We start from the raw sequence: 23,384 nt of genomic DNA on the forward strand, positions 1-23,384 counted from the left end.
TTCCTCACTCCCTCTCCTTTCTCTGTTTCTTCTTTCTTTCTTTCTCTCCCTGCCTATCCTCTCTCCCTCCTTCCCTCTTTCTCTCTCCTCTCTCCCTACCTCTTTGCTCTCTGTCTCTCTTCTCCCTACTTCCCTCCCCTCTTCCCTCCTTCCCTTTTTCTCTCTTTTCCTTCCTCCCTCTCTGCTCTCTCTCCACTTTCCCTCCCTCTCCTCTCCCTACTTCTCTTTGCCTCTAATTCTCTTTCTCTCTGTCTCTCTGTCTCCCTCTGGCCCTCTGTCTCTGTCTGTCTCTCTCTGTCTCTCTCTTCTCTCTCTGTCTCTCTCTCTCTCTCTCTCTCTCTCTCTCTCTCTCTCTCTCTCCTCTCTCTCTCTCTCTCTCCCTCCCTCCCTCCTGGCCCAGAAAAGGAAGACATGAAGACATGTACAGGAGCCAATTCAATGTAGTAGGAAGGCAGTAAAAATGTCGAGGAGGAGAAGTAAGGTCGCAGTAACTCATGTCATGTTATTCTTTCCAGCCATCTGCCTCCTTAGTGGAGTAGCCCTGCTACTAGGCTATCTCCTCAAGGTTCTCCTAAGTCCTAGGCCCTCCGTCACCTGATAACAACTGTCTCCAACTCTGGCTCTCTCCAGATTCTTCAAACCTCAACTCCCTGTCCAAACTTTCTTTTGTTCCCTTATTCAAATGCCAACACACTTCTAATCTACAGTTCTCAGGCAACTGGTCATGATCAATTCAGGACTCTGAATGGAAGAAGAGAACGTGAGGAGTACGGAAGTGGTTGCAGATGACCAGGGAGGACTGTAATTACACACCAACCAAAAAGTACGTAGTATCCAAAAGCAGGGTCTGGACAGAGGCAACAAATATCAAATATCAGGAGGTGCATTTTCCCATTAATATTAATTCATAAAAAAAAAAATTCAAATTAAAAGCAAGAAAAAAGAATGTTTCTGTATGAAGGTATAACAAAATCTGATTATGTATAAAGCTTTTTACATACCTGATCTCATTTGATCCTCACAATAAATCTATACAGTCATCCCCCACACCAATTCTATGTAACGCAGGCATTCTCACCCGTTTCACGTATGGGGACCCCGAGACACACAGTGGTCGACTTACCCTGAGGTCACCAGGGCTGGAGCTCAAATTCAGGCCCTCTAAATCCAGGACTCTTTCCTTGAAACCACACTACCTCCCCTCCTTATAAATGGCACGATTTAATAGAAATAAAACTATCTCAATGTGAAGCCACAATTGGGCACAGTTTCTAAGCTGAGTGAAATTAGTTAAGTGGTTTTTCTGTAAAGCAAGGATCTTCAAAATGTTTTTTCAGCTTACACGTGAAAAATATAACTTCATGTACACCTGGGGCTTTTTGGCTATGTAACATTTTTTATGTTAGAAGTGAAAAATATAAATTGGAATGATGTCCTTACTTAGTACAAAACATTAAAAGAATTTACAGAAAATAATCAGCATTTGTAACCGTGTTTAGACAGTAACAGATATATGTCTAGAGCTGATTATGAAAGATACAGACTATCTGAATGAGGTTGCCACACACATTCTGAAAAAACAATATGAAGCCTACAGAACTTGTCACTGTTCAGTCGCTTCAGGCATGTCCAGCTCGTTGGGACCCATTTGGGGTTCTCTTGGCAGAGACCCTGGAGTGGTTTGCCATTTCCTTCTCTAGCTCATTTGACAGATGAGGAAACTGAGGCAAACAGTAGTAAATGACTTGCCCAGGGTCACCCAGCTACTAAGTGTCTGAGGCTAGATTTGAACTCAGGTCTTTAGAGTCCAGGCCTGGCATTCTATCTACCGTGCCACCTACAGGACTAGAAAAGTAAATGACGGGGAACCTGGAAAATGAAGTTCTGGGGGGAAAATCACATTTAGTACATGATATTATAATAAACAGAAAAGAATACAATTTGTATAACATCTCACCTGTAGTTTCTGAGTCAGTGAGTCCCTCTGTTCCTGTAGCTCTCTGGCATTATCAATTTCTTGTTTCAATTTTTCTATTTCCTAGGAAAGGCAGAACATTGAGTGTCTTTAACCATGCTTAACCCTTATCAAGGAAAGGAGTGACCTTATCGCCTCCTGAAAAGATCACCCCAGGCCTAAGAAAACAATTTCAACCTTGAGCTGATGCTGACATTTGGGGAGAGTCCCTCCCTACACATATATTTCTAAGACGGTGTGATCTTTAATAACCACAGGGGAGGCCGCCACACGCCTTGGATGGCTCAGGTTCAGCTGTGCCCAGAGCCTGGACGCTGGTCTTGCTGACCTCCTGGGGGAGCTTCCAGCCTTCTGATGGTGACTCTTTCTTCAGGGATGATGGGACCTTGTGGCTGGCAATGAGCAACACTCTCTGAGAATGCGTCAGCCTCCTGACTGCATTTACTCTCTAATGATTTCCTTTACTCCTAGGGGACACTTTTACAGCAGATGCAATAGACAGAGCTTTAGAATGATGACAGCTTCATGACATGTTATGTGTACGTGCAGAGTGACAGACATGAGATCAGAGACTATGATAGCAAGTTCAGTTATTTAAGTGAAAGGGCTATTTTACAAAAACATCATGCTAAAGAAAGAAACCTTGTCTTCCACAGGAGCACCACTGCATTTCATAGTGAGGCACCCTAAATAACCTGTCTGCATTCTACCCATATCTTAGTAAGATTAGGTTAGTGAGTGAACATTAGCCAATACCTCCTCTTTCTTCTTCAGCGTTTCCTCTAGTTCCTGTATTGTTTGATTTAACTCGGCCTTGTGTGTATGGACCGCATTTGCTTGGCTGCTCACACACTCCAGCTCAGTCACCTAAAAAGGGAATGAGCCCCCATCAAATGAAGTGGTAGTAAAGAAAGGTTCCTTGACAATGACATGCATGATAAATGCCAAAGGGATTGCACATTTTGAATTAGTCCATAAAGGAAGATTAAAAAAAATAATGCCTGATCTATAAGAGGGAAGACCTATCTCCCTACCATAATTACCTTTTTAAAAATTCTACATACAAAAGTCTTTAGTGCAGCTTTTGGGCTTTAATAACTTAATAAACATTTCCACAGTGTTTTATGGTTTACACTTTACAAACATCATCTCATTTGATCTTCACAACCTTGTGAAGCAGATGCTATTATTATGCCCATTTTGTAGATGAGGAAACTGAGGCTGACTGAGGTAATGAGACTTGCCCAAAGTCATACAGCTGAGTATACTTATTTTGCATATAGTTTTATGTGTTTATGTTGTCTCCTCTTTTAGAAAAAACTCCACAAGGAGAGGGACAGCTTCATTCATGTATCCCCAAAGCCTGGCATACACTAAGTGTTTAATGAGGACTGAATGTCTGAGTGACAGACAGAGTTTCATGGGTTAGGATTAGGAAAATAACAAAAGCACTCATCACTCTTTCACATGGACTTGATAAAGTCTGAGAAATCAATACACAGTGACAAGTAGAGAATCCCATATTGAAAGTCTCTTTTAAACTTTTCTTATGAAAACAGATTTTAAAATCAGATATGGCCATCTGCGCCAACCCCCCCCCCCCAGCCCAACTTCTGATTTCTGAATTCTGAAGCTAAGAAGCTTGGCTTCTCCAAACAGTGATGTTTTTCTAAGCTATTTCCAAAATTTAAGATGGTCCAGAAAAATGACGAACTTAAAATACAGCTGTCATCATACTAAATTACACTTACTTTCATTTTAAGTAGCTCTTTTTATCCTGAAATGCACCAGTTAGTCAAAAAGGTGCTCACTTACTCCTCACATGAAGAACACAAAGGAAAGAACAAAGGTTCTGCTCTTGGGTACTTTACAATCCAAAAAAAATGCAAACAAAACAAATTTAATCTAAATAAACACAGATAATATATAATATGCACAGCACTAAAATAGACACCCCTATCACAGTGTCTTACATAAGCCAGTTTTCAACAAGTCTTTGTTGAAATACAAAATACAATTATATCTAAAATGAGTTAAAGAAATAGGCTCAAAGCCTTGTTCAGCTGTTGCTGTACAAACTCTCCCCAAAAAAGATAGAGCATGAAGCCTACAGAACTTCTTGTTATTCAGTCATTTCAGTCATGTCCAGCTCTTTGTGACCCCATTATGGAGTTTTCTTAGCAAATACAGTGAAATGGTTTTCCTGTTCCTTCTCCAGCTCATTTTATACATGAGGAAACTGAGGCAAACAGGTTAAATGACTTGCCCAGGATTACACAGCTAGTAAGTGTCTGAGTCTGGATTTGAACTCGGGAAGATGGGGTTTCCTGACTCCAGGCCCAGCATTATGGCGCCACCTAGCTGACCCACAAACCCACAAAGTTTTTTAGACATTACTCTCCTTTCATCTACTATGTTCAACTTGTCTCAAGTTCCACCCCTCTTTTCTTCCAAAATGTCTCTTTTTGGGACATCGAAAGACAGACTAAAATTAATTGGAAACTACATAATCTAATCCTAAAGTATGAGTGGGTCAAATAACAAATCACAGAAATAACCAATAACTTCATTCAAGAGAATGACAATAATGAGACAACATAGCAAAACTTATGGGATGCAGCAAAAGTGGTTCTTAGGGAAGTTTTATATTGCTAAATGCTTACATGAATAAAATAGAGAAAGAGGAGATTAATTAATTGGACATGTAACCAAAATGTCTCTTTTCTCACTGCCACCACCCTTGTACAGAATCTCATCATGCCTGGGTTTTTTGGACTAACAAAACCTTCCTAGCTGGCCTCGTTTGATCTAGTCTTGACTCACGCCAACCTATGCTATATATCACTGTTAGGTGGACCTTATTTTCAGTATGAAAGACAATGTGGTGCAGCAGAGAAAATGCTAGGCCTGGAGTCATGGAAAACCTTGGTTCAATTAAATCGTTGATGCTTACTATCTGGGTAAGTTATTTAAGCTTAAAAAAAGCCTCAAACAATTCCCTGGGATTTATCTAGTAAATTCTAGCCAGGCTAAAATCTGCCCTGGCAGAGGAAATTCCCATATCCAGCGTTCTTCACACTGATGAAATGGAGAATGATTATAATAATAACAACTTCTATTTGTATATCATTCTTTGTTTCAGAAGCTTACATTCTGCTGGGAGCTATAGTTAAGGGTGTCTCTTGCACCAATTGTAGACATCAGAGTTATCAAGGCTTTCTTCTCTTCCTCTCATTTCCTTTTTCTATCTCTTTTCCTCTTGGCCCCTTTTTTTTTTCCTGTCTTGTTTTTTTTTTTCTATTTCTTCCTCTTCTTTTTGTTGCCATCCCAGTCCTTTGGGACCTCTCACATCTTACTTTGGTGCTGACTGCCACCCTCCCAGATTTCTATAGAGTTTTGCTTTTTTGCCACACTTTTCTGAAAGACCAGGATGCCAATTTTTTTTCCCTTCACTTGGGAGATTTTATTTTTGTAGTTGATTACTAGGAGGGATTTGAAGAATGGGGTAAGTGGACAGATTTCCATGTCCAGTTTATAGTTTTACTTTGGATACTTCAGTACAGAAAGTCCTGAAGAACTAGGACATTATGAGCTTTTGTCAACATGTTTATTACCTTTATCATTAACTTATCCCATACACACACACACACACACGCACACACATGCACAATAACACCACTAACTCTGGTGGGAACAATTTTCTTCCAACAATTCAGGGCACATAATCCAAGTTATGTTTCTATACCTGCCAAGTATTCCCCGGAGGCTTAGCTGGACAGTATCTATGTTCAACTTTCCTGTGACCCAGGCATCCCACTGGTTTTACATTTTTATGTGTATCAGAGCTGACCGTACCCGCTTGTGCAGGCGCTCGGCTTCCTCCTGATAGGCGGCAAGCTGCTGCTTCCATTGCTTGACATTGGCAGTGGACTCCAACAGTGCGGCTGTGAGCTTGGCATTGTTACCTTTCAGCGTGGCCAGTTCAGCTTCCCAGTGTTTGCTGATGGCTGAGCTAAAAAAACATTCAGAGAGAATACCAACCATTACAATATGACAGGTCACTCTCACCCTTCGGGGATTGGGAGTAGTACTTAGGACCCAATGATTGAATTTAATGAGCAATTCAAATACAAATAATTCTAGGAGCAATAAAAAAAAATCATTCCACTGAAATGTCTCCAGGGAAGAAAACTACTGGGTTAATGAACAATTAAATAACTTCCAGTTCATATTCCCAAAGTAGTCAACTCTAGGGACTATTCTGTTCTTCAGTTCAGTACCTCCCACCTTCATTTCTGTAGCTACTGAGACCTACAGGAGTGTTTGTGTGATTACCTCCAGGGACTAAATATTATACCCTGAAAATCACTTAAGAACAGAACTGAGCAGTGGGTTGTATTCCTTAAAAGACACTGAAGCCTGAGATTACACAATAAGAGTGACAATGTATTTTAAAATGCAAGTTTAGATATCCAAATACAAAGACAGTGTGATTTGTGACATGTCATTTACTCTTTTGATGTTTTATTCTGTTATTTTAGCATTTAAAATTTTTAATACCAAATTTTGCCTCAAAATATTGGTTTCTAATCATGTGTCATCGTGGAAGTAGAGAGTAATCCTAACGATCTAGATTTCAGAGATAATTTCAGGTTCTGTTTTGCTTCCCTGAATTTAATGTCACACTGGTCAAGTGATATTCCTTCAAGAACAGCAACAAAGAACATTCTCTAAACAAAGACAATTCCATTAATTGTGGAGAGCTTCCTCCTGAGAATTTGCTTCACCATAAAGAAAGAATTAGTTCATTAAGGGAAATGAGTTTATTTTTCTCCCTTATCACTGAGGAGTCTGTTTCAATTGCTGGATTTCTGCTACCCTTTTTCTACTTAATTAGTGATGCTTCAAGACTTTCACTTGACTCATCTCCCTTAATTTTGATAAGTCATTTACACCACAGGACAGGTATCCTGAGAGCTCTCTGTTTTGCGGAAACGAGTCCTTAGTTCCTATTATCAGTATTTCTAAAACTGACTCCTTAGTACAATTTTAAAAATGAAAGAAACCTCGAGTGGATTGAAGATGTTCAGGGCTGTGACTTTAACACCCAGTTTTCCATTTTTGAAGACAGAGAAATATTTCTCAGATAATATCGAGAATCAAAAGCTAGAAAAATTACTGTTACCCTTCTCTTATTTTTACTGCTATCCATAACAGCTTTTTCTCAGTTAATCAGTTAAGATAATAAAGGGAGAAAAAAATATAAAAATTGTCTAAGTCTTGAAACTTAAGATTAGTTTTCACTCAGGAGTACAGATGATAATAAGCATACTCTTCCAACTGCAGGGTCCCCAAAAGACCTAAGACTGAAAATTAATTCAGTGAAAATCAGTTAGTCAACAAACATTTATTAAGTGCCAATTATGTGCCTGAGATTGTATTGGGTGTTTGAGGTACAAACTGAAAAGGGACGTAGTCCCTGCTCTTAAGAAACTTACAAAAGATAATGGTGGAGTTAAATACAGTACATGGGAGACTGGGTCTTTAATTAAAAATAAATATAAATGAAAATAAACTTTAATTAATACAATAATATATGCTTAGCATGTAGAGTTTCAGAACATCTCAGTTTTTCAATTATTAAAAAATAAAAATTAAAATGAATTTTAATTCAAAAGTTTAATTCATTATTATTTTACTTTAATAATCTAACAAAGAAAAAGGCAACATAGTGTAGTGGATAGAAAACAGGTGTTGGAACCTAGAAGATCTGAGTTCAAGTCCTATCTTTGACACATCCTGGCTCTGTGGTCCTGGGCAGATCACTGAACTTTTCAATGCTCTAGGCAACTCTCTCAGACTATATTTTATAGAGAAGGTGCCAGTATGTTTTAGTATTTTATCATCTAGCAGTTTCCTATTCCAATGAGATCATAGGTCTAGTCTCTAGACCAACTTAAAAAAAGATTTATCAACCTATCATTTTCTAAAAATCAGTCTAATCTTCTCTAGGAGGTACAGACACATAAATAAATCTGGCATCTTCTCATATTATTCATTCAACATAAATCTTCCCTTATCCTTGACGAATGGTTATCAGAATAACTGGTTAACATCAAAATAGAAAAAGTTACAAGATACTCAACAGCTAATCTTAAAAAAATACATTAGATTATAAGGGCTGAGTTTCCGTGCTGCAGGCTACATGTTACGATTTCAGAGAGTGATAGCAGGCATACCACCATTCTATCCTCCCAATCCCCAATCAGCCTTCTCTATTTCTTTGCATTCTTGCTGATACCTGAACTTCTTTCAATGGTAGGCAAAGTCCATCATTTCACAATGACCAAGAAGTCCATGATACAATTACTCTGACAAATTTATATTAAGACAGGGGCAGCTAGGTGGCGCAGTGGATAGATGAGTGGCCCTGAAGTCAGGAGGACCTGAGTTCAAATGAGGCCTTAGACACTTATTAGCCGTGTGACCCTGGGCAAGTCACTTAACCCCAACTGCCACTTTAAAAAAGTTATATTAAGATAAATGACACTAGATTCTTTCCTGAGAACAGAGGAGGCAGAGTACAGAAAGGGAAGGCCTACAGGAACTGAGGTCAAACTTAAACAACTTGACAATACTGCCAACGGCCAGCCCAGTTTGGATAGGTGCACTCTTCAGCTAAAGTTGCTAAGTGGTAAACCGTATGTTATGTGCCTAAAATATTTTCAAGAGGAAAAAAAAAGCCATAGGCATAAAATGAAAAAAAATTATGAAATTATAGGTGGCAAGATTTTGTACAGGTCAGACTAGGAAGTGGGATTTCTTTTGTGGCTGAAGGATATTGATAGGGTGGAGCCAAATTATACGGGGCCTTAAAAACTAGGCAGAAGAGTTTAGACTTGATCTAACACCTCAAGAGGGGACCACTGAAGATTCTTGAGCAAGAGAACAATAAGACAAGTGATATTTAAAAACCATAATCCAGGCCTGATCATGATGACTGCCTGAAATTGGCTGATGCCAATGAAAACAGAGAATTTGTTAACAATGGAAAAGGAAAAAGGGTAGGAGGAGTCAAAGATGACTCCAGTTTCAAGCCTGGGAGACTGGGTGAAGGGTGGTATCATGAAAAGAAATGGAATAATTTACTGCCACGGAGTAATGGATATTAGAGGGAAATTATTATAGCCTGATGTCATTTTTTTTTTTACTTAGCTCTCTTATAATTAAGTATTTTCTGTGCCTGATTTTCCTGAGCTAACAGATGATCCCAAATTATAATTCTGAAGCTAGGCAGTGGCCTTAACACTCATTTAACTGAAATGCAGAGAAGTGACTTTATCTAAGGTTACTTAACTAGTTAGTGGCAGAGATAAGATGAGAACCTAGGACATATCCTGGCTCCTAATCTAATTCTCATTTCTACCAGCAGTGCTAAGCAAAATAACAAGGACTGCATTTACATATGAGATCAGGAATTCTTAACCTTTTTTGTGTAATGGGCCCCTTCTCAGAATAACATTTTTTAAATAACTGAAGGAAATACTAAGCTTTGGTTAAAGATTAGTGTATGGGGGGGAAAGGGGTAATTTTTGTCCTATCCATATTCACAGATCTCCTAAAGTCCATATATAAGACTCCTTGGGGGCTCTAGATTAAGAAAACCTACTCTGAATGAATGTGAGTTCTTTTTTTCATATCTACTTGTTCTTTCCTTTACAGAGGTGAGTTGATTTTAAATGGAACCTTCAATCTATTAATCAATCATAAAACACTCCAGAATGATATCTGAAACCTTATCCAACTTATTTAGTAATCCACCATACAATTTCAACTCTCTCAAACATGTATCATGAGAATAAGAATGACTGTGTGTATGTGTATATATAAATCTAATATATACATATGTAACATATGTGTATAAAATAGTCCTCTTTTAAAAGTTATATAAACATAAAGTAAGGTTTTCATTTTTTTCAACCAGGACAAGAAAAAGTAATAAATGAGAGATTTCTTTCATAGGCTACCTCTGAGGATTTTATTTTATAGTCAAAACAAGACCTCTTCAGGGAATATGAACTCATTCTACATACTAAATCTGTCATTAAAGCAGTGTGATCTTGAAACTTACCTGGGCCTCAGTTTGCTCCCCTGAAAGATGAGGGGATTATCTCAATAACAGGTAGCATTCATCTAGTACTTTATGGTTTGCAAAGTACTTTACAAACATGATCTCATTTTCACCTCACAACAACCTCGGGAGGGTTAAGCTAGCTGGTTAGCTAGCTCATTACTATTCTCATTTTACAGACAAGGAAATGGAGGCAAACAGAAGTTAAATGACTTGCTCAGGATAAGACTTTTGTTGTTCAGTCGTTTCAGTCATGTCCAATTCTTTGTGACTCCAACTGGGGTTTTCTTAACACAGATACTGGAGTGGTTTGCCTTTTCCAGTCCATTTTACAGATGAGGAAACGGAGGCAAACAGGGTTGAGCAACTTGCCTAGGATCACCCAGCTAGTAAGCATCTGAGGCTAGATTTGAACTCAGGAAGATGAGTCTTCCTGACTCTAGGCCCATCACTCTAGCCATACACCACCTAGCTGCTAGTCAGCTGGCTAATTATGACACTCATTTTATAGGAGAAGAAATGGAAGCAAACAGAGGATAAGTGACTTGCTCAGAATTAGACTAGCTGATCCTTAAGGTCCCCTCCAGCTCAGACATTCTGTGACTCTATAACTCTGATGCTGTGTTGAAATCAAGTACCTGACCAGCCTCAACAATCACTCAGAATAATGGTCTGAGATACAATTTTCCACCTTTCCTAATCTAGAACATTGCATGCAACATAAAGTAAATATTCATGCTCTCCAAAAGACTGGCCTTGACTTCCCCTTTAAAGGAAACCAAGCCCTTCAAATTTAAGTCCCACTGACTTGCCTGTCCTTATATTTTGCTTTACAACCAAGTCAATCCCTTTCTGGTGTTCCCTTTATTCTCCCCGACATGATCCTCATTTGTTTGCCTCTGCATCTTGATCTTATCAATATTCCTCATCCCACCCACTCCCACTCCACTGCATTCTCATTTTAACTCTCAGTTCAAGGTCCTTCTTTTCCAGCCAGTATTTTCTATTTCACTCCATAATCCCTGAACCAACTTTTCCTCTTCCCCTCAATGAACATCCATAATTAATTTATCTATTTCTACTGATCACATTGGTCTTATCTCCCCCCTTAGAGTAAAGGATTCTTTGCTTATAGCCTATCCTTTAATATGTACTTCCAAATGCCTAGCACAATGTACTAAAACCCGTGGACATTAGTTACTTGTTGAATGACTAAAGGATAGAAAAAGTATGGAGAGATTAAAAGTATGTCTTGTAAAATTAAGGCAAAAACCAACCTGTTAGTTAACAGGAATTTCATGTGATAAAACACCAAATTTTAAACACTGGTCAGGGACTACTGCAAATAACAAAATGTCAATCTTTTTTCGTTCTTATATGAGGGACGCCGTACTAGACTTACTCAGTTTCTCGACTTCCATTTTAAGCCAATCACGCATGCACATTTCATAAGATAAGAGGTATTTCATCTATAAAATGCTGTAGATCTGGGACTTGTAGAATCTACAAAAGACCGTTCAGTAAGAAGTTAGTTATTCCTGACCAAGATCTTTCATTTGGATGCATTTTTACAAATTATTAGTTGCTGGTAGGAATACTTTTTATTTGAGCGGTCTAGGTAAATAACTTTCACATCAATCAAAATATTTCAGGCCACTGAATTTTTCTGCTACGTTGCACCCATTCAACTAAAGAACAGGTTGACATATTCACCATTTTCTCTCAAATTTACAGAACTTTTAATCCTGAAATTTGGAATGGAATTTAAGAATCCCAGATGGTATAGAGTAAGACACAAGACTGATAAAAATCCTGCTGTCGACTCCTCTATATTTCAATGTTAAAAATCTAGAATTATAGTAAAATGGCAAAATATTCTCTGTACCACAGTTCCACTTGAACTCACTGTTAACTGTTAATTAGGATCAAAGCTTCTAATAAAATGAATCTATGTACTCTTACGACTTTGTTCCTCCCAGTAAGTGAATTAAAAACAGCTCTGGAAATGTGGAATTATACTAAAAAATCTAGCCACTAAAATGTCCATACCCCTTGACCCAGAGCCTTATATATGCCAAAGAGATTAACAACAAAAAGAAAGGTCTCCTATACACCAAAATATTAATATTGGCACTTTTTATGATAGGAAAAAAACTAGAAATCAGGTGGATGCTTATTGATTAGTAAACAGCTAAACTAATTGTGGCATATAGATGTAGTGGAATGTCAATGCATCCTAAGAAATTATAAATATGAAGAAGTCAGAGAAGCATGGGAAGATTTGTATGAAATGAGACAGAGTGATGTTGTAAGAAACAGGAAAACAACAAGTACAGTGACAAGGTAAATGGAAAGAACAAAAACAAGACTTGATATACCATGAAATTAGAATGACCAGATTTGAAATACATCTTCCTTCCTTCTTTGCAGAGATGAGGCATTGTGGTGGTAGAGCAATGCATATATTGTCAAACTCGGATGATGGGTTGGTTAGTTTTGTTGGACTTTTGATTTTTATTATAAGGGATGGCTTATTTGGTGCATGGGTATATTTGTTCAGAAAGGATAGTGATATGAATGTGAAATGTCAATAAAATTAAAAACATATGTATGTATACATACATGCGCACACACATATAAGTACACAGGGTATCTCAAAAGTCAGTATAATTTTAAGCTTGAAACACCCTGTGTGTGTGTGCATGTATACGTACATACATACAGAAAGATCGATATCAATAATGATATATTTATATCAGCAGCTACCAGTATTTATATTTATATCTATATGAACAGTGCTGGGAATTAGGGAGTCAGATTTACCTTGTATGGATACAGTAGTTATTTTTTCTCCATGCTGTTAATTTTTGTTCACATGCAAATAGATTTGGGCTGATTAAAGGACTAATAATTAGCATTTGTATTATGCCTACTATACAAGCACTGTGCAAAGTGCTTTACAAATATTATCTCATTTGATCCTTCCAACAACCCTGGGAGGCAGATGCTATTAGTATTCCTATATTACAGTTGTGGGGAAACTGAGGCAACAGAGGTTATGTGACTTGCCCAGGGTCACGCAGCTAATAAATGTCTGAGGATGGATTTGAACTCAGGTCTTTCTGATTCCAGGCCCAGTGCTCTAGTCACTGAGACCACCAAGCCACCTAGCTGCCTATTAGTATGTTGAAGAGGTATGGAATAACAATGAAAAAGGTAAACAAGTCATTGGGAAGCTTTTTGAAATGGTGATAAAGAATGCAGGAGAAGGACAGGAAAGTGGATCCTGGATAGAAATGGAACACAGAGTCAGTAAGACAATCAACATTTATTAAGTGCCTACTACATGCCAGCCCACGGATACAAAGAAAGGAAAATGACAGTATCTACTCTCAAAGGACCCTGGAAGACAGCACAGACAGGAGGAAAGGGCTTTAGAATGCGATCATGGAAGAAGATGCAAAGTCAATATCATGCCACAAGGGTACTACCAACTGCAGTTCATTATAAGAGTTACTTCAAACACCCATCAAGGACTAAGAACCCGTAAAGCTCCGTTAGAACTAGAAATAGGCAAGATAAGTGCAGTGGGCTTCACGGTCTTTTTACTGCGCAGACTTCAAAACCAGAGTTCCCTGTATTTCAACATGGCAACCTAAAAAGCAGCTGAAATAAATGTCTTCTTGTGTAACACACTGTCTGAGCCTATAAATTACAAATGACCTGCCAATCTGTGGTTCTCACAGTGATGAAATCAGAAGTCCATGCCTTGACTCTCAACTATATACTCTGCAAGAACACAACATCATCGATTTAAACATTTTGAAATTCCGCAGGTTCTCAAGGCGAGAAAGGAAGGGAGGGGGGAGAGAGGGAGAGAGAGAGAGAGAGAGAGAGAGAGAGAGAGAGAGAGAGAGAGAGAGAGAGAGAGAGAGAGAAATAATCTGAAACTCAAAATTGAAAAAATGTTAAAATTCATATTTGCATCTAATTGAGAAAAAGAAAAGAAAAATTAAATGCAAGAAAATATTAAAAGATGAAAGAAAAACACCAATAGACAAGAGGCTGATGAGGGAGTTGATAAATTCATGTGATTCCTTTACTGAGTTCTAGGTTGTTTTGTTTTTTCTCCTAGGTTAAAATTTGCATTCCTTCTCTTTAAGACTCTAAAACATTAAGCCCCAAAGTACAGTCTTTGTTAGTAAGCCCAGATCTTTGGGAGCATGACAAGACAGCTTCCTACCCTCTGGCTATGACTTGTTTCTTCAGTGATGTTGATATCTTCTTTTATATTATATGGTACAAAACACAACTGGGGGAAAATCACATTTTTGATACTCTGTAGACTTTTCTTTCTTCCCCTTATCTTTTTAGCTTCTTAGTATTTTTCTTTTATTCTTGAGGTATAAAAACTGTTCCTATTAGCATATCTATCACAATTTCACTTCATAGTAGATTTCAAAGAAGCAGCCTTGAAGCACTGTTTCCCCCATGTGAGTTCTCTGAAGTGATAATCCTTATGTTCACAACACCTTAACTCATTCTTTCTACAAAATTAGTTTTCTACCCTTTCATTAGCAAGATACTTTTCATTTAAGATACTCTTTCATTTAAGATATTTTCTTAGGAAGATTTTTTTTTTAGTGTTTCTAACTTATGCACTAAGGAATATTTTTTTCTTTAAAATGCTAATGTTTTAATTTGGTAACTAAGATTTCTTGAAAGTCTGAATCTCAAGGTCATTAAAAAAAAAGTTGAGTTGAAATTATTTTCTATTTTGTTCCCTTTTACTACTGAGAGAGTCAGCCTTTTAATTCCTGTAGAGTTTGAGGTAGTCTACATTGCCACAATCTGCTCTCATTGAAGTTCGGTGGATTGTTCAATGGAAGAAATACACAGTGAGTCAGAAGGGATCTCGAAATGCCATCATGATCTCATGTCTGAATATTGGAATCAGGACAGAAGGAACACCAGAACATCTGTTCTTATGATTGTTTGGTAGAGTTCCCTTTCAAAAATGACCAACTGGTTTCCTGTTGGTTTCAGATCTGTAGAAGTAAGCTGAGGAAGTTTAAATTGTTCCAAAAACATCATGTGGAAGGTACTTTAATCAAATACCTAATTTTACAGTTCTCCTTTTCCTTAAGCTCCAGGTCTCTTTGGAAGGACTTGCTATGCCTCACTAAATTATTCAAAATCATGGAGAAAAAAAAAAACTCAAAAGAATATGTCACCAAATCTAGGTACCATATATGAGATAAAATAAACATTCATTACATAGAAAAGTATTCAACATGGAAGGATAAATGTATGCCTCATTCTTATTAGTTATAGGGGGACAAGAGCTAACTACTCAGCTTTGTTTGCAGGGTCCTGTAACAATCACAGGGACCTCCTTATGGCAGACCCTATATGTGGTGGCACAAAGACATGCCCTATGCTAATGAAGTTTTAAAGGACAGTGACTTGGTAGAAATAACTTAAGCACCTGTCTTCATCACAGGCTCTTGGAGTAATTAATTTGTACAACACAGGAACTTCTGTAGATATAAAATGTGTTGCTTTGGAATAAGTCATTATAAGTGTAGAAGTTATTTTGAAATTGAAAAAGCAGGAATATTTTTCTATAGTCTATGAATATATAGACTATATTTAGTCTATAGGTAAGAATAATACTGAGGCTGTGACCTAGAATTTCAAGTTTTTCATGCTGAACTTAAAATGTATAAGCTTATTTGGTTAAACAAAACAACTTAAATGTCTTCTTTTTGTTCCCTTTCTAATACAACTGACAAATAATTATGGCCGCTCAACTGAATTAGAGAGATATACTGCCTTTGAAAATGTTATTTGTCTTTGACTTGTGATTTTATCTGTGAAGGGACCTTATGTGTATAGGCTCCTTCCCCTACAAGAATGGGATGGACAACTCATCAGTAATTTACAGTCATATAGAGTCAGGATGTTAAAGACTAGCTGAAGGTCTCACAGATAGTATATGTCAGAGGTAACATTAGAATTCAAGTCCTCCTGGCTTCAAGGCTAGCTCTCTAACCACTATGAAACTGTCAGTTATTTTTTATGAAATTATAGTATTAATCTGAAACAGTGGATATATGAAATTAATGTATAATAATATGTAAATATGACAGACTAAAAGTGAAGAATGTATATGTAGCTTCTAAAAATGAAGACTACATTTATTTGAGTTTCAAAAGCAACTAGGTGATAGAAAGGGCTGGCCTTGGAGTTAGGAAGACTTGAGTACAAAAACTCACCTCTGACGTACACTATCTGTGAGACCCTTGGCTAATCCCTTAACTTCTCTCAGTCTTAGTTTTCACATCTGTAAAATGGGGGTGGTAATAATTATAGTCACCTCCCCAAGTTGTTGTGAGATTTTATTTTTTTAGGCAATTGGGGTTAAGTGACTTGCCTAGGGTCACACAGCTAATAAGTGTCAAGTGTTTGGTCTGAGGCCCGATTTGAACTCAGGTTCTCCTGACTTCAGGGCTGGTGCTCTATCCACTGTGCTACTTAGCTGTTGTGAAGATTAAATGATTTAACATATGTAAAGCACTGCAAACCTTTGAGGGCTAGCTATTCTATTATTGGCTATTATAGCTTTATATTAAGGACATATTAAAATTTTTTTCTTAATTAAAAAAATAATAAAATATCTTTCTGATTTTTTATTTTTTAAATTAAATTTATTCTATTTTATTTCAATCAAATTCACCCCACTTGTCCTTTGATTTGGGATAAAGCCAAAGTTCTTTCTTTTAAGTACTTTAAACTTTTATTTATTCTGGATACAGGTTTGTTAGTCTCTCAGAGCAAGGTAAGGTATACGCTCATATGATAAGATTTTGTCCTCAGATTTTCAAGTTGATTTTTTAACATAAGGGGAATGGAGAGAGGGAAGGAGAGACAGAGAGAGAAAGGAAGAGACGGAGAGAGGAAGGGAGAGACAGAGAGAGAGAAGAAGTAAGGGAGGGAAAGAGGGAGAAAGGGTTGGGAGAGAGGAAGGGGGGGGGAGGGAGAGAGAGAGATCTTGGTAGCGCAAAGCTGGAGTACTGAAACAATGTTTTGTCTATAAACCGTAACTCAGACTTTAGTGCATGAGTCTCCCTTTCTGTCTCAGGAATGAACACCACATCATCTTGAAGTCATAAAAGAAGAAAGACTTATGTTCCACTAGTCTCTAATTCTCCAAGGTGCCTGGATGCCTCAAAGAAACCACTCAAGCTTCACCCCAGCTGAGAGTCTATTTCTAAAAGAGGCTGTGTTTTATGTCTGCTGAAAAGAACACAGAAAACTTTATGCCTAGCAGAGGGCAATGAGATGGACTACAGTGACACAGTATTCCTCCCTGATTCTGTGCTTGCTCCTAGCCTGAAGCCATGCTCTCAAAGTGGCTGGGTGACAGGGAGTGATCCATTGGCAGAGACAAAGCCCATTCTTCTTTACCTACTTCAGCTCCCCTAAAGGGATTCTTTCTAATGGGCTATAATTCCCCAGAGGTGGGGAGGAAAGGAGAATTCAGTGATCTCTTCCTCTCTGTAATGTTACAATCACTTTACTGGTGAAATTAAATATTACGATCCATTTCAGATTTTCAGCATTCCCAGGAAAGGGGAAGGGCACAAAGAATTTCTGTGGCATTCCTATAAGTGATAAAAGAAGAAGGGGCAAAAAAGGGGGACTCCTTTACTCAGTGCCACACAATCTCATGGTCAACATTCATAAAAATCAATATTTGTACTATTTTAATCTCACATAAAAATTGTAGATTGAAGAAATAAAAAACAAACTTTAAGCCTTTCTGAGAGATTTATTCACAACATTATATTAAGTTAAACTACTAGAGGGGAAAGACTTCCAGAAAAACAGTTGGGTTTTTTTTAATATACCAGATGAATAATTACATTTCTCTTGATTCCCAGGGGCCTCTGAATGTATTCCTATCTTTGCAGGGAGGGTATCAATTACTTTCAAGTCTGCTTTTTTTCTTACCCAGTATTATATGTAATTTATTCAAAGACACAAAGGAATATTCCAACCTGTCCATCTATTAACTCAATTCAATGCCAGAGGCTAGAAATGACGGTATTTTCCTTCAAAAAATGGGTCACTGAAGGAAAATTAATCCTAAAATCTTTAAATCTTTGTGGGAAGTTTGGCCCTATGATTTCATCAATGTGGGGAATGACCTGTGAGGAAATTCTGTCCACTGAACAAGAGGGAAAACTCTTCAGTAACTTATAGTTTTAGGGAGGTATTTAGGCACAATGACAGGTTCAGTGACTTGCCTGTGGTCATATACCTAGGATGTGTCAGAGGAAGGACAAATTTTTCTGATTCCAACTGTGGCCTCTATCCATGATACCATAATGACTCCCAAAATTCATAATGTAGTATTTTGGCAAAGATATCATATTAAAATATAGAGTACAGGGAGTTCTCATAACAGGACCACTTGCCTTACATTAGTACCATGTAGAAAGGTGGGTGCACAATCGCATGTACTTCCCAGAGTCAGGTCTAGAATACGTACTCAGAAGACAATTTCTATATTAGCCAAAGGTTTAAGCTTTTAATAAATAACTTTTTTTCCCTTATTCATTTGTTCATTCACTCATTCTTTAGAAATTGTTCTAAAGCCTGGAAAAGTGTTCTAGCCCAAGTTCTGTCTCATATCATTTAGTGATATGCAGGGGAGCTATTAAGATTACCAAAATTTATTTGGCCCACATTCTCACTGAGATCCTAATCTCCCTCACAACTTTGTGTTACCCAAAAAAGATTATGTGTTCACATAAAAAGTTAGAGCACATTTATTCTTACAAAGGTCTGAAATCTCAGCCTTACATTCTGTGTAGCAGATCCTGCTAAGACCAGATTCTGATATACAAAAGCCAACCAACATCGAAGCACAGAATTTGATAAATCCATAGATCCCAGCTATCAGGGTAAGAACTCACTATTTGACAAAACCAGTTTTTAAAAATTGCAAAGCAGTCTGGCAGAAACTGGGAATAGATCAACACCTCACACCAAATACCAAGATTAGCTCCAAACTGGTATATGTATAACTTAAACATAAAAGATGACATAAATTAGAGGAGCAAGGAAGAAATTACCTGTTAGAATTATGGATAGGGGAAGTGGAAGTGTTCTTGAACAAACAATGGATAGAAAGGATAACTGAAGGTAAAATAGACAATTTTGATTACATAAAATTTTAAAAGTTTTTACACAAACAAAATGCAGCTAAAATTAGAAGAGAAGCCGATACATGAGAAAATCTCCATACCAAGTTCTCTGATACAGGTTTATCTATCTATCTATCTATCTATCTATCTATCTGTCTGTCTGTCTGTCTGTCTGTCTGTCTGTCTGTCTGTCTGTCTATCTATCTATCCATCCATCTATCTATCTATCTATCTATCTATCTATCTATCTATCTATCTATCTATCTATCTATCTATCTATCTATCCATCCATCCATCTATGGAACTGATTCAAATGTGTAAGAATTAGAGCCATTCCCCAACTGACAAATGATAAAAAGGTATGAACAGGAAGTCTTCTAAGGAAAAAATCCAAGCTATCAATAGCTTTGTGGAAAAAAGTGTTCTAAATCACTAATTACTAGACAAAAGAAAATTAAAATGACTCTAAGGTTCTACCTCACATCCATTACATTAGCAAAACTGACAAAAAAGTGAAAATGACAAATGCTAGAGGAACTGTGGGAAAACCAGTACATTAATGAACTGTTAATGGAGCTGTGAACTGGTCCAGTGATTCTGGAAAGCAAAAAGTTATTCAACTGTGCATATCCTTTGGCCCAGTAATATCACTACCAAGTTTTTATCCTAGGAGACCAGAGAAAAGGGAAAAGGATTCATAAGCACAAAAATATTTATGGCAGATCTTTTTGTGGTGGCAAAAAAAAAATGGACATTGAGATAGTACCCATCAATTGTGCTGAACAAGTTATAGTATATTAAATATGATGGACTACTATTGTGCCATAAGAAATTATGAAGGGGATGGTTTGAGAGGAATCTGAGAAGAATTGTACGAACTGATAAAGAGTGAAGTGAGCAGAACAAGAAGAATTTATATAATAAAATTACTGTAAAGACAAATAATTTTGACTTGGGAACTATGATGAATGTGATGCGCAACCACAATTCATTATGAATTATGGTGCCCATCTTCTGACAGAAAGGTGAGAAACTGAAAAATAAAATTATACACATACAACCACAATATGGCCAATGCAGAAATCCATTTTTCATGATTATATATATTTCATACAAAGACTTTGTTTTTCTTTCTTTTTCAGTTAGGGGTGCAAGGAAGGTAGGTTAAGAGAGAAGGCAGGGGCAGCTAGGTGGCGCAGTGGATAGAGCACCAGCCTTGGAGTCAGGAGGACCTAACTTCAAATCTAGCCTCAGACACATAACACTTACTAGCTGTGTGACTCTGGGCAAGTCACTTAACCCCAATTGCCTCAGAAAAAAAAAAGAGAAAGAGGGAGAGGGAGGGAGAGGGAGGGAGAGGGAGAGGGAAAGGGGAGAGGGAGAGGGAGGGAGAGGGAGAGGGAGAGGGAGGGAGAGGGAGGGAGGGAGAGGGAGAGGGAGGGAGAGGAGAGGAGGAGAGGGAGAGAGAGCGCGCGCAGATTTTGGTTTATTATAAATTAAATTAAATTTTAAAAAAATCTAAAAATATCTGTGTTCTCTAATTCACTTTCACCAAGTAAATAGTTATACACCAACATGGTTTGCAGAGAAGAGATATAAAAAATCCCTCCAATGTCAAGTTCACAAAGAAAAGAAGGGAACACTTTCACCATGTGGCAGATAATGATCTCTCACAGACTATTATAGTGATGACATTCATTTCCTTGTCATTCTCCAGGAAAAATCTGGAATTCAATGGTCATCTAAGGGTCTCCCTGGCACCTCTGAGTTCATCTTGTACTCCTCTTGGACCCAGGGCTCCACGAACTCATGTTGCAAGCTTATTGTACGTGCCATCTCTCTGGTAGGTCTGGTGTTTTTCCATATGTCTTCTTCTGACCACTTCTGTTGTGCTTTCCTCTGCAAGCAGTTTAACACAGAGTTGGCATTTTCCTACCTCTGATCCATGTATACACAGGACATGGGAGAGGGGTGTTATTTAGTAGGCTGAGGGTTTTCCACTTGCGCCACCACGAACGCTCAATCTCAGGCATGCAGAACATGTTTTCCCCAAAGTCTTCTGGTGTGTTTCTTTTTTCTTTCTTTTTTTTTTTTTGTCTAGGCAATGGGGTTAAGTGACTTGCCCTGGGTCACACAGCTAGTAAGTGTTAAGTGTCTGAAGCTAGATTTGAACTCAGGTCCTCCTGACTCCAAGGCCAGTGTGCTATCCACTGGGCCACCTACTTACCTCTTCTGGTGTGTTTCTTATAAAACGAGTGACTCCCTGTTTTTAAACATCCTGACACACTGGGACATAACATGACTTTTTGGCAGTTTCAGTAAATTCATCCCCAATAGCTAAATAAGCCACATACTTCCTATCTCTTTGGTGCTTTCAGGGTAGGAATAACACAAGGAATGCAAAGGACAAGAAAGTCTAGGGGGGGAAAGCCACAAAATTGCTTCAGATACAGGTTATAAAAATACTGAAGTATCTATAATGCAATACATATATACATATACATGTACATATATATACACACTGAATTTTGTATAACATAAATTGTGATATAAATATATCACATTGATGGTCCATTCAACAATCTAGAACTGGCTAAATTATTTGTTCTCTATATTTTTAACAGGCAGACCAGTTACTGGGCCCAGAGAGCTGGAGCACTGGGCCTTTTCTTCTTCACTAAGGGACTTCTCTGCTCTGGACCCGTGCACACCATTCATACTGAGTTCAGTCTAGACTGGGAACCTAGTCTCTAAAAACAAGGAATCAGACTACTCACACTATCTCACACTCTGGCTTGTTACATTCAGGGGTGTGTGGGGGCCAGCTCTAACTGCCTCTAGAAATATTGCTGATAAATGTTCAATGTGAGCATTTACACCTCAGAAATTGGCCAACCCTATAAATCAAGGCTTTATTTATATTATTTGGTTGATTACCTAGGCTTAAGAAAGTGATGGAGAAAAAAAACAAAACAAAACAAAAAAACAAAAGGGGGCAGCTAGGTGGCCCAGTGCATAGAACACAGGCCCTGGATTCAGGAGGACCTGAGTTCAAATCCAGCCTCAGACATATAACACTTACTAGCTGTGTGACCCTGGGCAAGTCACTTAACCCCATTGTCTAACCAAATAAAAAACAAAACAAAACAAAACATGAAAGTGATGGAGAAAATACGATGCAGATTAGACCTCTGTCCCTCCCTCCCTCTCTTCCTTCCTTCCTTCTTCCCTTCTCAGGAGAGTCAGTTATTTAACATTTACCAGCACACTCCTGGTTATATTCACCCAGGGGGAAAAAAAAAGCTGTTTAAGGCTTGGGCTGTTAGCTCATGTGTAGGTCTAACCAAAATAGGGAGTGGAAGGGTATTCAGTATATAACATGAATTAGATGAGGGAGACGTATTTATTTCTTAGAAACAAAAGAACTCTCACAAGTTCATTTTGATATAATGACTTAAAACAAGAGCTTAACTGCAATCCTAGACACATCTTCCTTTAGAATGATGCTCAAACACTTACTCAGGAAAAGAGACGCAAAGCAGAAAATGCAGGCAGGGCCCCCAGAACGAGCTGGCCTAGCAGAATCCTGTTACTTTAGCTCTGTGTGAAAAAGATACCAGAATAGAGAGGGGCCAGCTCTTCTCCACCATTTACGAGTTACCTGATACTACCCTGAGTGTCAAAGGAAGAAGGTAAGCTAGAAGTTTTTTCTCCTTTTAATGACTGAAGCACTCCCCTCCCACCTTCACCCCCACTTCTGCTGTTTTCATGAGTAAGAGAAAGGATGAAGGATACGCTCAGAAGTTTTTTGCAGTCAATAAATATTTGTTAGGCACCTACTATGTGCCAGGGACTAGGCCAAGTGCTAGGGATAAAAAGAAAGGCAAAGGCACTGGGCTAAGTGTTGGGGATACAAAGACATGCAAACTTAGTCCCTGCTCTCAAGGAACTCATAGGCTAATGTGGAAGACAATGTATAAATGCCTATTTATAAATTATAGGATATGGATGTACATATATAACATATATTATATGTTATATAATATACAATCTATATTATATA

The 23,384-nt window shown here is 37.9% G+C and overlaps 1 protein-coding gene across 1 annotated transcript in view; it reads right to left on the minus strand.

The window, feature by feature from the left end:
- The window catches only part of HOMER1 (homer scaffold protein 1), a 163,385-nt gene that overhangs the window by 16,945 nt on the left and 123,056 nt on the right, over positions 1 to 23,384 (minus strand). Inside the window, exons 6-8 of the mRNA XM_020998449.2 lie at positions 5,831 to 5,987; positions 2,732 to 2,842; positions 1,958 to 2,038 (exon numbers count right to left, since the gene is read on the minus strand). Coding sequence (XP_020854108.1) covers positions 1,958 to 2,038; positions 2,732 to 2,842; positions 5,831 to 5,987 — 349 coding nt within the window. The remainder of the gene's footprint in view (positions 1 to 1,957; positions 2,039 to 2,731; positions 2,843 to 5,830; positions 5,988 to 23,384) is intronic.

Source organism: Phascolarctos cinereus, unplaced genomic scaffold (genome assembly GCF_003287225.1).
Source record: "Phascolarctos cinereus isolate Bilbo 61053 unplaced genomic scaffold, phaCin_HiC Scaffold_4;HRSCAF=312, whole genome shotgun sequence".
Taxonomy (NCBI): Eukaryota; Metazoa; Chordata; class Mammalia; order Diprotodontia; family Phascolarctidae; genus Phascolarctos; species Phascolarctos cinereus.